The 14,636-nt window shown below is 38.5% G+C and overlaps 1 protein-coding gene across 1 annotated transcript in view; it reads left to right on the forward strand.

Moving 5' to 3' along the window:
- The window catches only part of PARP8 (poly(ADP-ribose) polymerase family member 8), a 120,899-nt gene that overhangs the window by 86,693 nt on the left and 19,570 nt on the right, over positions 1 to 14,636 (forward strand). The window contains exons 15-17 of the mRNA XM_033085442.1: positions 5,963 to 6,055; positions 11,833 to 11,958; positions 13,598 to 13,663. Coding sequence (XP_032941333.1) covers positions 5,963 to 6,055; positions 11,833 to 11,958; positions 13,598 to 13,663 — 285 coding nt within the window. The remainder of the gene's footprint in view (positions 1 to 5,962; positions 6,056 to 11,832; positions 11,959 to 13,597; positions 13,664 to 14,636) is intronic.

The raw sequence follows: 14,636 nt of genomic DNA on the forward strand, positions 1-14,636 counted from the left end.
AGTTCAGCAAGGAGAAGTGCAGAGTCCTACAGCTGGGGAGGAACATACCCAGGCACCAGTGTGTGCTGGGAGAGCAGCTTGGCTTGGGCAGAAAAGGATATCTTGGACACAGGAAGGCAACGTGCACTTGTGGTATGGAAGGCTAATGGTTATTCTGGGCTGCATTAAATAGTAGAATTGTCTCAGTGTGTGGAGAGATGTGATGCTGCCCCTGCACACCTCCCTGGTGAGCCACACTGCGTCCGTTCTGCGCTCCTCAGCACAAGAAGGGGATGGTGCTAATGGAGAAGGTCCAGGGAAGGGTCACTGAGGTGATTAAAGGGGCTAGGGCACATCACACAGGAGGAAAGGCTGAGAGCCTGGAAAAAAGAAGGTACAGGTGGGATCTTACTGATGTCTGTAAATATTTGATGGAAGGATGCAAAAAGGATGGGGCCAGGCCCTTTACAGTGGTGTTCAGTGACATGACAAGAGGCAGAGGATGCAACCTGAAATACAGGAGGTTTCAGTGGAACAACAGGAAACCCTTTTTAACGTTTTCTGAAGGTGACTGAGCATGGGAATAGGTTGCCCAGAGAGGTTGTGGAGTTTGCATCCGTTGAAAAATTCAAATAGTGTCTGTTCAGGGCAACTGGCTTCAGATGACCGTGGTTGAGCAGGGATGTTGGACTAGATGACCTGAGGAGATCCTTGCCAACCTCAATCTTTCTGTAATTCTTTGATCTTATTCAGCTTTTACATAGTGCAATTTGTAAAACTGATGTCTATCTTGCTGTTCTGTGCCTTTCCAAATTCCTCATTTGCAAATACTAACGCCATTGACAGAACAGCATGACTGAATGGGTTTTAAAGACCTGTGAGACAATTATACAGGAGAAAATAATCTCAGAATATATTCAATAGGGTAATTAAAAGACCATCTGTGTATAGTTGTTTTTTTTTTTTATAAAGAAGTCTCTCTGGAGTGCCATCTTGTGTTGAAACCTCAGACTGAGCACTCCTCAGAACAAAGAAGGAATTAGTAAAAAAAATCAACAAAATTAATTATTACATCTAGTTTCTTTTAAATTTTTACTCTGGTGCATACATTTCTGCTGTTTCATAATTTCCTATAAAATATGAACAGTGAAATACCACAGAGTAATATTTGAAATATGTGAACTTATTATTTAGCTGTAAAAATAAGCACAATGTTGTAATTATGATTAATTTTTTCCATTCATAAGCTTGCATTTTTTCAAATGCTTTTCATCCCAAAGTGCTCTCAGTTATGTTTTGTTTACTATGGCTGAAATCTTGTCCTCGATGGGTTCATGTTGACTTGAAGAGGTCTTAGATTTCTCTGTGGTTTGGAAAACACAGAAGCATTGAGTATGCTGCTTAGTCCTGGGAAGTTTCTTGACCAGAATAAACATCACTGAACTGTGGAGAAAAGCATAGGTGTACGATATGTTTAGTCAGACTGAAGTGAAGCCAAGATGCTTATGGAATTCCAGGGTTTTTGTGGAATAAAGCTGTGGTTGTTCTAATCCTTATGCCATAATGCAGATTGTTTTTATCTCTTTTTATGAAAAAAGCCTTTCCAGCTACGACCTGTATTCTAATAGAATAGATTTCAAATAATATTTATTTTACTGACAGAGTAAAATTACTTCAGTAAAACTTCTTCTGTTGCCAACAAATTACCAAGTGCACTTTGCCCATCTAACATTCTGTAAAGTTTGTTTGTTCATCATTTTTTTTCTATATTTGTGAAGTAAAAATATAGTTTTTTAAAGTGTGTAAGATGCAGAAAGTCCCCAAAAATCCCAGAAAATAACATTTGAATGAGGCAAAACAAAGCCAAGCAGAGCAAGTGCTTGCTCAACCACAGTCAGCTCTTATCTTTCTGTGGGATCTTATCCACTGTGGGATCTCCCATGACTTTGAGCAGCATGTTCTGTGTAACACATGAATATTGAGCGACTATTTAGAGAGTTTACCTTGCAGTAAAACCAGGAGTTGGTGTGGTGGAAAGTAGGAAACAGAACAGAGATTTGAAGTTCCATTTTGTCTCCTTGTCTGTTGCTTTCATTAAGAAAAGTGGGATGATCATTAATGGTTTCACCTTCACCATTTATTACACTTGTGTGTCAGGCAATGAGCTTTCCCCAAAGCATCTCCTCTTAGATCAATAGTTTTTAGGTTTGTCAGTCACGTTACAGCCTCATTAGTGTCTGTGTGATATCCCTCAGAACACAGAAAAGCGTGACACGTTGCTCTGAGCATAACTGCACACCACATCAGAAAGTTGCTAGATTGATGTAGACTATGAAGTTCCAGCTTTTTAAAATTGAAAGAATATGTAGAAAATATTTTAGGTAGTTATTAGTCCAGGAACCAGGCTATGTCATAGCGCGTAGGTAGTTTGTGTGTCTGCCAGTCTCAGTCACTGCAGAAAGAAATGACATTTGCATTGTGACACACGGGAGCTCTGTGCTTTTTTCACCACAGCAGCAGTTGGGTGGGAGCTACTGATCATGCAAAGAATGGGGGTGGCCAAAGGAAATGTCTGAAACTTCAAACATTTAGAAGATGCTCTGTGGTTCTGTCATTGCCTTCTGCCTCCAAGCATTTGCAGTCTCAGGTTAACTGCCTGTGTCTTATTTTTTTCTTGTTTTTCCTCATTGGAATAATGATCCTTCTAATAGTGTTACAGCACCAGTGATCTTCACTTAGCTAATAGTTCTGTGAAGGCTAATAGTTCTATGTTAATTTGCTGTTTTCAAGAGAAAAGTGAGACCCTGTAGCTGCTGTTGCTGAGAGGAATCACAGTTGCCTTCTTCAGGAAGTGAGCAACAAAGTCCTCAAGCCAGTCAGTTCCTTCCTCAAGGTGGTGGTTGTAATCTGTGGAACCCTGTGTACCTAGGATGAAATTCATATTCAGAAATAAATGTTTAAGTGTCTAAGCCCTGCTTTGTCGTGTATTTTCCCCTTGAAAACAATGGAAGATAGTAATCCAAGCAAAGATTAATTAAGATTTATCTCTACATTTCTGGCTGTGAATTCCACATCAGTAAGAACATATCTATACTTCATGTACAGACAAAAAAATTCTTAGAAAGTTTAGCTTGTTGAATATCATAAAAATTAACCAAAGCAAGATTATCCAGAGATGACATTGGAACAACATAACTGTTATAAATGTGGCAGTGATGTTCTAGTTTGTTTAATGTGGCTAGGGACATTTGTCGTATTTTTGATCTGAAGTGAGAAAAATGCTGCTCCTGTCCCAAAGGCTCACACCCTATGACAAGAGTGGACGCCACAAAGGGAAACACACTTCCAGTATGCAAAATATTAGCAGCAGAGTAGGAGAAGCCTTGAATCCCAGTTTCTCTGTAAAGCTTGTGGTTTCTTTAAGCTCTGCCTTCTAGAATTTATTTCTTAACTTAGTTTTCATATGTTTTCATTGGTTCCGGCATGCACAGTTGCAGGCAAAACGTAAGGAAATGTAACAGTAGGTAAGTCACAGAGCTTGACAAACGAGCCCCTCAAACATTTGCTTCCTAATTGCAAGTTAGTATTTTCATTCTGTAGGGATTTGAACAATCTAAATTGTTGAGTTTAACTAGTGGCTGGAGTAGAGGACACTGAAACCAGCATCTCTTGGAATACTTGCTAACACCTGTGAGAAATTTAAGTTAAAAACATCTTACTTTGTTAAATTGAGACAAATTCCAGAAACAGAACTCAAAAGTACTTTTAAAATTACTATAGTGTGGGCTAAAAGGCATCCAGGCTAGATATATGAAGACAGACTGTTGAAATGTCTCTTCAGCTGCAGGCTTGAGATTATTTTCCCCATTGTATTGTATTGACAAAATGTGTAGTGGACAGAAAGGTTTATCAAATACACAAAATGAGAAGAATTGTATAGACCCTAACAGAAGTATCTGTTCCACTTCAAGGCCAAAATTCAGCTGTCTTGCTTGTACTTATATCTAGAGTTCTCTAGTGTCAGCCTGAGGCAAAAAAAAAAAAAAAGGAAAAAAAAGAAAATACTTTCAAAAGTCAAGCATAAATACAGTGACTGTTTCCCTAACTTCTAGATGCTCAGACACTTCTGGGATCATAACAGAGAGGCAGGGAAAAGACAAATGGTGACAAATTGGGTATTCCCTTTGCCATCATTAAATCTTGGGATAACTTACGTTGCTGAGACTATGAACAAAATGTCAAAAATAAGTATTTTAAGTTTTCTTCATGACAAGCATGGCCAAACTTAGATTGCTCTACTATTCCAGAGTTATTCCTTGCTCTGAAATAAAGGAAGTCTGTATGCTGTTGATTATGATAGTTATGCCAACTGAATAAATTATTTAACCATCTTCTAAATGTGGAAAACCCAAGAATAATGACAATAATAGATACTTCTTGTCCAGCTTGCCATGGCACAATGGATTTGATCATGCTTGGCTTCATCTGCTACCTAATGCAATGTAGCATGGCAGATAAACTAAATCAAATGGGTGACACTATCAGACTTGAAAGATGATAGGTCTTGTAAAGCAAATGAAGTGAGACTGTATCAGTCTAGATTTCAGATGTTTATTGAAGTCTTGAGTCTTTGAAACCCAGCAAATGAATGTTATAAGTGCTGCAAAGCAAGTGACTGCATGTACAGCAGTATGCTTATTACTGGCAAAGCTGATGCCTGAAACAGAATTCAGCTAAATTTTAGGTTTTCTTTGTTAAATTAATTTTTTCATTTCTACAAGCACCTTACAGAAGCAGTGGCTTGAGCTTCAAAGCATACTACAACAAATAATTTTGTACTTGTTGTGATCACTAGACTCAGAGCTTTTAGTTACAATGATAAGTTTAAGTTTCAGTGAGCTAGTGTTTAATACTATGCATTCAAATATATAGTATCCAAAAAGTATTTTTGATTGTTTTCAATACGGTCATAAAAGGTTGTGTTTATTGGATAGTTTTAAGGAAGGTTTTAGTTCGTATTTCTTTCAACTATTTGTTCGCTCTGAATGCTTGTAACAATTCATTTGGTCTGCTAATTATCTTTCAGTAAATAAGATGGAATTGCTGTAAAGGTTGTAAACAGTTAGGAAGCCCATGAAGACATGCCTATTTTTCATTACCTAAAGCTGTGCTGCTTTTTGTTTCTGCTTTGTCTGCTTTATGAAGGCAAAATGTTGAGTTCTCACTCAATATGAAGTTAACTTTTTAAAATTGTGATGACATCATGAATTGTTTAATAGGAAAAGCTGGTTCAACAACAAGGGGTTTTTATTATTTGTTTAATACCTGAAAAAAGACTTGAAGTACCTTTATTTCTTCAAATAAGTAGGCTTCAAATTACAGTGTTTATGCTATAAAAATGTAATGGATTTTCTTATAGTCAATTTCTTATTAACAATAATTTATTGTTGTTATAAATTATAATTATATAAAGATTTCCTTCTTATTTGCAATAATTTGTTAAATTGTCAAAAATCAAAAATAGCCTCTCCAAGAAATTTGTCTTCCAGATCAGATTTTTGTATGTGTTCTGAAGAGCAGTGTAAGAAGCTATGAAGAATAAACCTGCTTCCATCAGCTTCAGCATTTGTTCTCCATTAAGTTTAATTATGTAGGAAATTTTCAGATTGATAGTCTTAAAAACATTTGAGTACTATGACTGTAATTTTGGTTTTGTAACTGTGCTGAGATTTCTTTTAAGTTTAGCCTCGCTGAGTACTTAGAAGTTTTAGAGTTCTTCACTCTTGCTCTTCAGGTTATTAAAATGTTTCTCTAATGTGTCTTCCTCAATTTTTGATAGGTATTAAGTATTTAAAACTAATGTTGCAGTTAAAATATGAAAAATTAGCATTAATTGTGTTTGGGTTTTGTTTTAGGTGTGACATGCTAAAAACAGGAACTCAAATTAGAACAGAAATAAAATTACCTTTCTCTTTTTGTATAGCCTACTGTCTGTGAACGAGAACTCTGTGTATTTGCTTTCCAAACATTAGGAGTGATGAATGAGGCTGCTGATGAAATTGCAACTGGGGCACAGGTAGGATTATCTAATGTTTTCTCAGTCCACTTAGTCTCTTCCAGTATGTATTTTGGCTTGTGTGCACCATATGAGAATTGTTTGGTAAATATTATTTATTTATCCACTGTTATAGCTGTAAATGCACTGGTCTATGCATGGTGTATTCAAACAGTACTAATGAGGTGTTTCCATTGTTTTGCTTCCATGTAATTAGAGTAACTGTGGTTTTGTGCCCTGTTGTATTCAATTAGGTCACCTGGGTTGTTAATAAAGGCAGCCATTGTAATTTGAAGATAATTCACATTTATTTTCACCTAATGAGCCATTACTACTCTCATGCAATTAATAAGTTACTTCCTGTTCGTGGACTTGGGATGCAGGGATCCACTGAGCATCTGTTGTTTTGATCATTACATAGCAGTGGGAAAGTCCTTACTGATATTGCTACATAGGGTTCTTTCTTCTTCTCAAGGATAAGGAATTTAATATAAGCCTGCTTCCTGACTCATTCCGTTATTGATGTAGTTATAACCCTATCATTGTTTTCTTAAAGTATTTTAAATTACACTTCCAAATCACTAACCCAATGTTTCATTAAAAACAAAAGTTAAAAGATCTTACATTTAAGTCCCTTTAAGATCTTATGGTGAAAGTCTACACATCTTAATGAAATGTGCATTTGTGTCCAATTTTCTGGTTACTGTGCTTCTACATAAGTAAGCAACATGGGTTTTTTGAAAGAGCATATTTAACTTTTACTAGCACTAGTGAGTGTAGTAACTGGAAATAAACTATTCAGGTAGGTGCCTGAATACAGCCATGAGCATATTCTCAAAGGAAGAAAGTTGGAACAGTCTAGATCACTTCCTCACTTTTCATCTGATGCCTGAAGACCATTGGATGGCTATATTCGTAACATCTAGATACCAGATATTGGCATAACAGTTTAGGCTTGTAAGAAATGGAGGGAGATGTGCAGACAAAGCCTCACCTCTTCCTCAGCCTGAAGTCCTGTGAGAATTTAATTTTTTTTAATTCAGGCACATGTTACATTACATGTACATTTAGAATTAGAATCGTTGGAGTTCAAAGGAACCTGTGAAGGTAGTAATGTACCCTGCTATGAGTCAGGACAACTTCAGCTGGATCAGGTTGTTCAAAGCCCTATCTGACTTGACCTTGAGTGTTACCAAGGATGGGGCATCTACCATGTGTCAGTGTTTCGTCACCCTCACTGTAAAACTCTTCTTTATATCTCATCTGTATCTCCCTCCTTTAGTATAAAACCTTTACCCTTGGTCCTATCACAGCAGATTCTGCTAAAAATATTTTCCCCATCTTATCATCCATTTTTACTGAAAGGCTGCAACAAGGTCTCCCAAAAGCCATCTCATCTACAGGCTGAACAACCCCAGCTGTTTCAGCCTGTCTTCATCAGGAGGGCATAGCAACCTTCTGATCATTTTTGTGGCCCTCCTCTGGACTTCCTTCAATAGGTGTAGGTCTTTCATATACTGGGGGCGCCAGAGCTGGACACAGTGCTCAGGTGGGCACTCATGAGAGCAGAGGGGCAGAATCCCCTCCCTGCCTTGCTGCCCACGGGGCTCTGGATGCAGCCCAGCACACGTTTGTCTCTCTGGGCTGGGAGTGCCATGGCTGGGGCATGTCCAGCTTCTCACCCACAGCACCCCCAAGTCCTTCTGGGCAGGAATGCTCTGGGTCTGTTCATGCCCAGCCTGTGGTCATACCAGTGATTGCCATGACCCAGGTGCAGCACCATGTCCTTGGCTTTGTTGAACCTCATGAGATTCCCATGGGCCCATTTCTCCAGCTTGTACAGGCCCCTCCAGCTTGTACAGGCATGTCAGCTGCCCCACTCAGCTTGTGTGATGTGCAAATTTGCTGAGAGCAGTTGAATTCACTTTCTATGTCATTAAATAACCCTGGTCCCAGTATTGCCCCCTGAGGACAGCACTCATCACCAGTGGCCACCAGGACATGAGACATTGACCTCTACCATCTGGATGCAACTTTCCAACCAATTCCTTATCCACAGAACTGTTCATCTATCTAATTGATCTCTTTTTCATTTAGAGAGGAGAGTGTTGGCAGGGACTGTTTTAAAGAATTTACAGAATACAAATGACATTTGTAGCACTTCCCTTGTCCACTGATGTGGTCACTCCATCCAGAAGGCCACTGGGTTGCTCAGGGAACCGGTGAAGCTGTGCTGGCTGTCCTGAATCTCTGTCTTCCATGTGCCTTAGCACAGCTTCCAGGAGGAGCTGTTCCATGATCTTCCCAGGCACAGAGGTGAGGCTGACAGGTTGGTAGTTTCCAGGGCCCTCCTTTCTACCCTTTTTAAAAATAGATGCAGTATTTCCCTTTTTCCAGTCACCTGTTACTTTACCTGGCTGCCATGCCTTTTGAGTTAGCGTGGAGATAGACCTCTCTATGTTCACATTCCTCAGGGGCTCTCAAATCTAACCTTCACTGACAGTGGGAAGCACTTTGCTTCCCTGCTTACTGTCTTGAGCTTCATCCACTTGAGAGGTGTGTGAAGGGGAGACTGCCAGGGAAAACAGGCAAAGAGCTGTCAAGCTCCTTGGCCTTCTCATTGTCTGCCATTGTTACCATTTTGCCAGTCGTGTTCAGAGAGGGGTGCACTTTCTTTGACCTTCCTTTTCTGCCTCACATGCCTTTAGAAGCCTCTTCATTATTCTTTGCATCTCTTGACAGGTTCATCTCCATTTGCACCTTGGCCTCCCTCACCCCATCTTGACTTAAGCAGGCTAAGTCCCTGTATTCTTCCTAGAATATCTATCCCTGCACCCACTGTCTGTGCATTTCCTTCTTTCTTTTTAGTCCTGCTAGGTCTGGACTCATCCATACTGACATCTTGTCTTCCTTTCCTGATTTCCTGCACATGGGGATTGAGAGCTCTTGCACTCTGTGGAAGGCATTCTTAAAGATCTACCTCATCACTGAAAACAGTTTTCCAGGGAGCCCTATTGAATAACTCTTTGAACAGCTGGAAGGTTTCTTTCCTAAAATTAGTAAAGAATTCAATATAAGCTTTCTTAAGCAGAGCTATCTACATAGAAAAGAGGTGGCTCTGGTTAGCTCTCACTCAGTGTTTTATGTAAGTATCAGTGTTGCAGGCATATGCAGAGCTTGCTCAAGATATCTGGAGTACCTCTACATTTGCAGAGCTTTGCTGTAGAGCTCTGAAGTGACTACAACCTTAAGAGTGCTTAAGAAAGAGTTAGATAAGGGGTTTTGTCTGTTGTCCCATTGCACCTAGGTGGTTAAATTCTGCAAAGTTTCACTTTAGTGAAAGCATTGCAGCCAGCTCACTGTAGTGGATCTGGCTGAAACCTCCATTCCTGTTTGCAGAAAGAGTTAACCAGTTCTAGAGTTTGATCCATCTCAGCTCTTTTCGTCATTAGTTTAGGACAGTGTGAATCATGGCATTCAGCACAGTGATTATTTCTTCAACGGCCTAGCAATCTTAGGATGAGTAGTAAAAGATGTTCACGTTTTGTCTGAATCTTCCTCCAAATAATTTGTCTAGTGAAGAGGCCTAAATACAGTTCCCATCATTAGAAATCATATCCTGTTTTGTCTTTTGTGCTTTCCGCTAGTTTCCTAAGGTGCATAACCCTACTTTGTCACTCCAAATAATCTGATGGCTTTTCTTTAATAGCAACTGTACTTTCTAAAACTTTCCAGCCTGAACTCAGGTTGCCTTGTATTAGTCACATAGGCAAAATACCTGAAAATTAGATGACTGATTTTTGGATGGTTCCTACGCCCTGTAAAGAATCTCTTGAGAGTGAGAGGCACTGTCTGAGGAGTATCGTAAGAGGAATTGTCATCAGCAAGTGTTGTCTTGTTCTTCATGCAACTGTTTTAATCCTTACTTCTTCAGTACCTCCAACTGAGGAGGAGTTCATACCCAGTTTTAAGGACATCTGCTAGATCCACACCACTTCCTATTCCCAAGGAACGCATATACAGATTTACCTTCCAGTTTGTTTTGCATTGCATCAGCTCAAAACAATGACCTCAGGGGAAATCAGGTGCAAAAAACCCCAAAAAAACCAAATGCACAGTTGAAAACAGTCTAGGAGTCAACAATTTGTTTAAAGAAGGGCTTAGGGATGAGTAGAGAGTAGGTCTAAATAGAACTGTGCCAGTTTTAAGACAGTATCCCATCATGCAAATGATAAAGCAAGACAGCTTTGAGTCTATGCATGAAAAGATCTGGGGACTCAAACAGCTCTTCCCTAGCAGTGTTCTGTGACAGCAGACCATCAGTGCTTCTCAGAAGCACGGTGAACTCATGACCAATTTCACAGTAATGCATTTGCACAGGGGCAGGTCTGCTGCCTGATCTGGTTGCTGATCTCCTTTGTAAATGCTAGTGCAAATGCCCTATTTTGAAACATTCATCACACATACAGACAGTAAAAACTGGAAAGTAATCAGAGAACCATTGGGAAAGGAATCATTATTTAAGCAATTTCATTTTTCGATATATGTGAGATATTTTGTCACCGGAACTAACAGAATATATAAAAACTGACAGAGAAAATTGTCCATTCATGCTGAAGGAGCAGAGAAGGAGAATGGCACCTATATGAGTCATCACAGCACAGTTCTTTTTCCCTTTCATCATTATTCTTATTTTCATTCTGTATCTCTAAAGGACTGTAATTTTTTTCATCCAAATGATCAGATACAATGACAGATGTAGAAAATCTTCTAGATGAGCGTGAGCTGCGAGATGAGATGTCATCCGTGTGGAGTTGTGGGGGGAGCCAGGGATATCTACTAACTCAGGCTTGTCTCAGCTTTTCCTTTCTTTCCTGGAGAAGCCTGTTTTCACACAGGAATGTTTTCAGAAGGCACAGAAAAAAATGCAGGGAAATTAGTTAATCTGCAGTTTTTAGTACCTTAGCTTTTTCATAAATGTAGCAATTTTGGATTTCATTATGAACTGGTTTTATATTTCACAGCTGCCAGAAAGCTGCGTTCTCTCATGTTTTTTATTGCTGTATTCTATTTTTAACCTCTGAATTACGTATTTTCAAACAATTACATGGGAATCTGTGTCTAAGTGGTGTGTGTGCTTGTATGCTCACATCTATGTGCACATTACATGCACAATCCTGTGAAGAAATTGTGAAAATCATAGATATTCAAAGAAGTGTTGTTATTTTGTACAAAAGGATAGAAAGAAGAGGATGCCCTAGTATGAGCTTTGCAGATGACTGTTAAATCATTGCAGTATTCTGGCTTTGGCAGAAGGAATGTTTTCAAGTGCTTCTGTGATTACAGTCTTCAGGAGAAGAGCAGAAAGTGGTACAAATTTCACAGACTATTCCTTGTTCTTGAGCAACATTTTTACTGGCATGTCTACACAGAGATACACAGATGCAGCACAATTTCATTTCCTTCGTGAATAAATTTGATACAGGAATTCATATGTGTGCACAAGAGAAAGAAATAGCTCAAGCAATATATTTGATGTTATAATACTTTTAGGACCAGGTACTGGTCCTACTTACATGCACATGGAATAATAATATGCCGTGGCTGAACCCAAACTCTGTTGAGGTCAGCAGAAGAAATTTAGTCCTAAACTGCTTCCAGTGGATAACACAGTTTGGGCAATATAGGTCACAATGAAATATATCTATAATGTGTAAAAAAAGGCAGACTGGAAGATACAATATAAAAGTACATATTTAGAAGAAACATATAATAAATATGTCTTTCTTTATTCCCAGGTGGTTGATCTGTTAGTGTCTATGTGTCGGTCTGCATTAGAATCACCTAGGAAAGTCGTCATTTTTGAGCCATATCCATCTGTAGTTGATCCTAATGATCCTCAGATGCTGGCCTTTAACCCCAGGGTAAGTAGTTACCTTTAATTATGTAATCACTTGGTTTTAGTCATACATGAGATTTCAAAGCAAAGATTTCCCATGGAGGAGTATCCTTTATTATGTGATATAGCTCCTGAATATTGCACAAGTGTGTTTTCAAAACTTTGCAGCTTATATTTATTGTTTCTGAGAAAGTACTTGAATATAGTTCTGGCCAGGACATGGTTCATTTTTACAGTAGCCAGAATGGGGCATAGCTGAGACCCAGCGGTTATTCTTTATCACCTTGCATCATCGCTGGGAGCAGGGGGAAAGGATTCTCTTCCAGGGAAAAGAGGGAAAAGTGTTCCCATTTTACTTATCAGAGGGAGCAGTTGGATACTGTTTGTTACTGTTTTTCTTACCTCATTGTTGTTTCCAGATGATTGTTCTTATGGTCGACTCCTGATCTTTATCTTTGTGCCTCCCAATTCTCTATCCCAGAGCAGAGGAGAAGTGGAAGGAGGAAGCGGAAGGGGATAGTGAGCAGTGCTTGGTTTTAGTGGGAACACCAAATTGGAGAATACCATTCCTAAACCATGACAGGACTGTAGGTTATGTTTAAGCCAAGACACTGTTCTAAGGGACAAATTCTAGATGGTAAATTTTGTATTCTAACTGTCTTTCACCCACTGTGCATATTGGACACAAAAAGAAAGATGGCCTTTGAGAGATACAGATCATGTAAACCAGAGGATTTCCAGTCCATATTTTCATTCTTAGAAGTGTCATTGCTGTCATCTCATTTTCTCATTGCAAGCAGTTATTTCCTTGTATGTCATTTTATCAGATGTTGATAGTTGAGTTTTGTACAAGCATCAATTTTGAACTAAGGCATTGTGCTTGTGTAACCTGCTCCTTGGGCTCCAAATGCTGGCTTTCAGGAAAGCCCTCAATTGCGAATATTCCATCTCCCTAGAGCCATCTCCCCAAAGGCATAGATGAGAACTTGGCATGTCCTGCACTGGGACACAGTTCGCTCTTTCTGAACAAAGGCCAGCATGCAGGAGTTGTTGTTCAGGAGAGGCTGAGGTGTTCTGTGGTGTTGGCAAGACCTCAAGATCAGGAGCCGTGGAGCTGCTGAGGGTGCCACGTCCTGTGGAGAGGTGGAGCATGGATTGTTGAGCCTGTTCACTCTGTACAGGTGGAGCTGTCTGGTAGTGGCTCTTGCAGTAGGTCAGCAGAAGTCAGGGTAAGCAGAGGGATCACTGAAGGACTTATGAAGTTTTATAGACCTGCTAGCAAAGGAAACACATCTGTTTATATGCATTTTATTTAAAATCTGTGTTATTTAAAATCACTGCATTATTTACCTCAAGAGCAAATAACTGTGTTTGGTTACAAATATTTGTTTAAAAATGAGTTGATTTTTTGAGTGTTTTGGAGATCCCTGTGAAACTCAAAGAAGAAAGATCATAACAATGTTTTTCATGGAATTTTTCTGGACAATGAATGAGAGACTGGGTATGAGGTGGAAGAAAGCTAATGGTTAGAAATATTTGAAAGAATTGATTTGCTCAACATTTCTTCTAGCTTTGGTTTTATACACACTCAGAAGAATTCAGTTTTTTTTAGTGTCAAAGACTAATACTCTTTGAACTTATTTGTGTATTTTTTGCCACATCAGAAGAAGAACTATGACCGAGTCATGAAAGCATTGGACAGTATCACTTCCATCAGAGAGATGACACAGGTAAATTTAAAAATATTTTCCTAACTTAATCACTGTTTCTAGGACTTCAAAGATGTTTGTATTGCCTGCCTGTGATGGGTTGGGAAGTTGGTAGTATCAGCTCTTTCCTATATAACTGTAATAATATTGAAATGCTTATTCAAACAACAAACCTATCCCTAAGGCCAGTTAAATGAAAGTAATGAAGTAGAATTCAAATCTTTTGAAATTTAAATAGATAATAACAGCAGAGTGAGACATTGTAATGAGGTAATCACCAACTACTGCATTTCTGGAAATATGAAAGCCAGAAACCTTTACTTCCAAAGCAAAATAAATTATCTTGTGTCAATGTTCTGAATGGTATTCCGAATGACATGATATTTATTTATATTATAGCAAAATTCTCGATCATCTAAGTATAGCTGGGGACTTGGAAGTTGGGTCTCTTGGATTTTCTGTCATATTATTTCTCATGGCATATCTGATGGTCATATTTGTTTATTTTTATGCTCCTTTCCCAAAGAACCCAGCCGATTATAACTTGTTGTTTAAATCTCTTCCACATATCTTGCTTTTCCAACTGACATATAAATGTATCCTCACAACAGTTTTCAATCTTGCTCTCTGCATTCACAAAATACTTAGGGATTTTTAAGTGAAGAATGTATAGAGAGGAATAAAATAAATTGAAAATTAAAATTTGCATTTTTTTGCTAATTTGTGTAACATTTTGTAAAAATTTTTAAAATCAGGTGTTTCTGTGAACTCTTTTAAAAATGAAAAATAATTACCATTCTGGGTTTTTGAAATGTTAAAACTATTTTAAACAATTTCAATGAGTTTTAAAGACATACTTTGCGTTGTGATTGAAATCAAGAGCAGCTTTCAAAGAAATTATAATATGACACGGTATTTATACCTTGAAACAGTTAAAAATACCAAAGTGGATTATTTTGTGTTTCTTTGAGAGACTTCATTTTGTGAAGTTCCA

The sequence above is a fragment of the Catharus ustulatus genome, chromosome Z, assembly GCF_009819885.2.
Source record: "Catharus ustulatus isolate bCatUst1 chromosome Z, bCatUst1.pri.v2, whole genome shotgun sequence".
In the NCBI taxonomy this organism is placed as follows: Eukaryota; Metazoa; Chordata; class Aves; order Passeriformes; family Turdidae; genus Catharus; species Catharus ustulatus.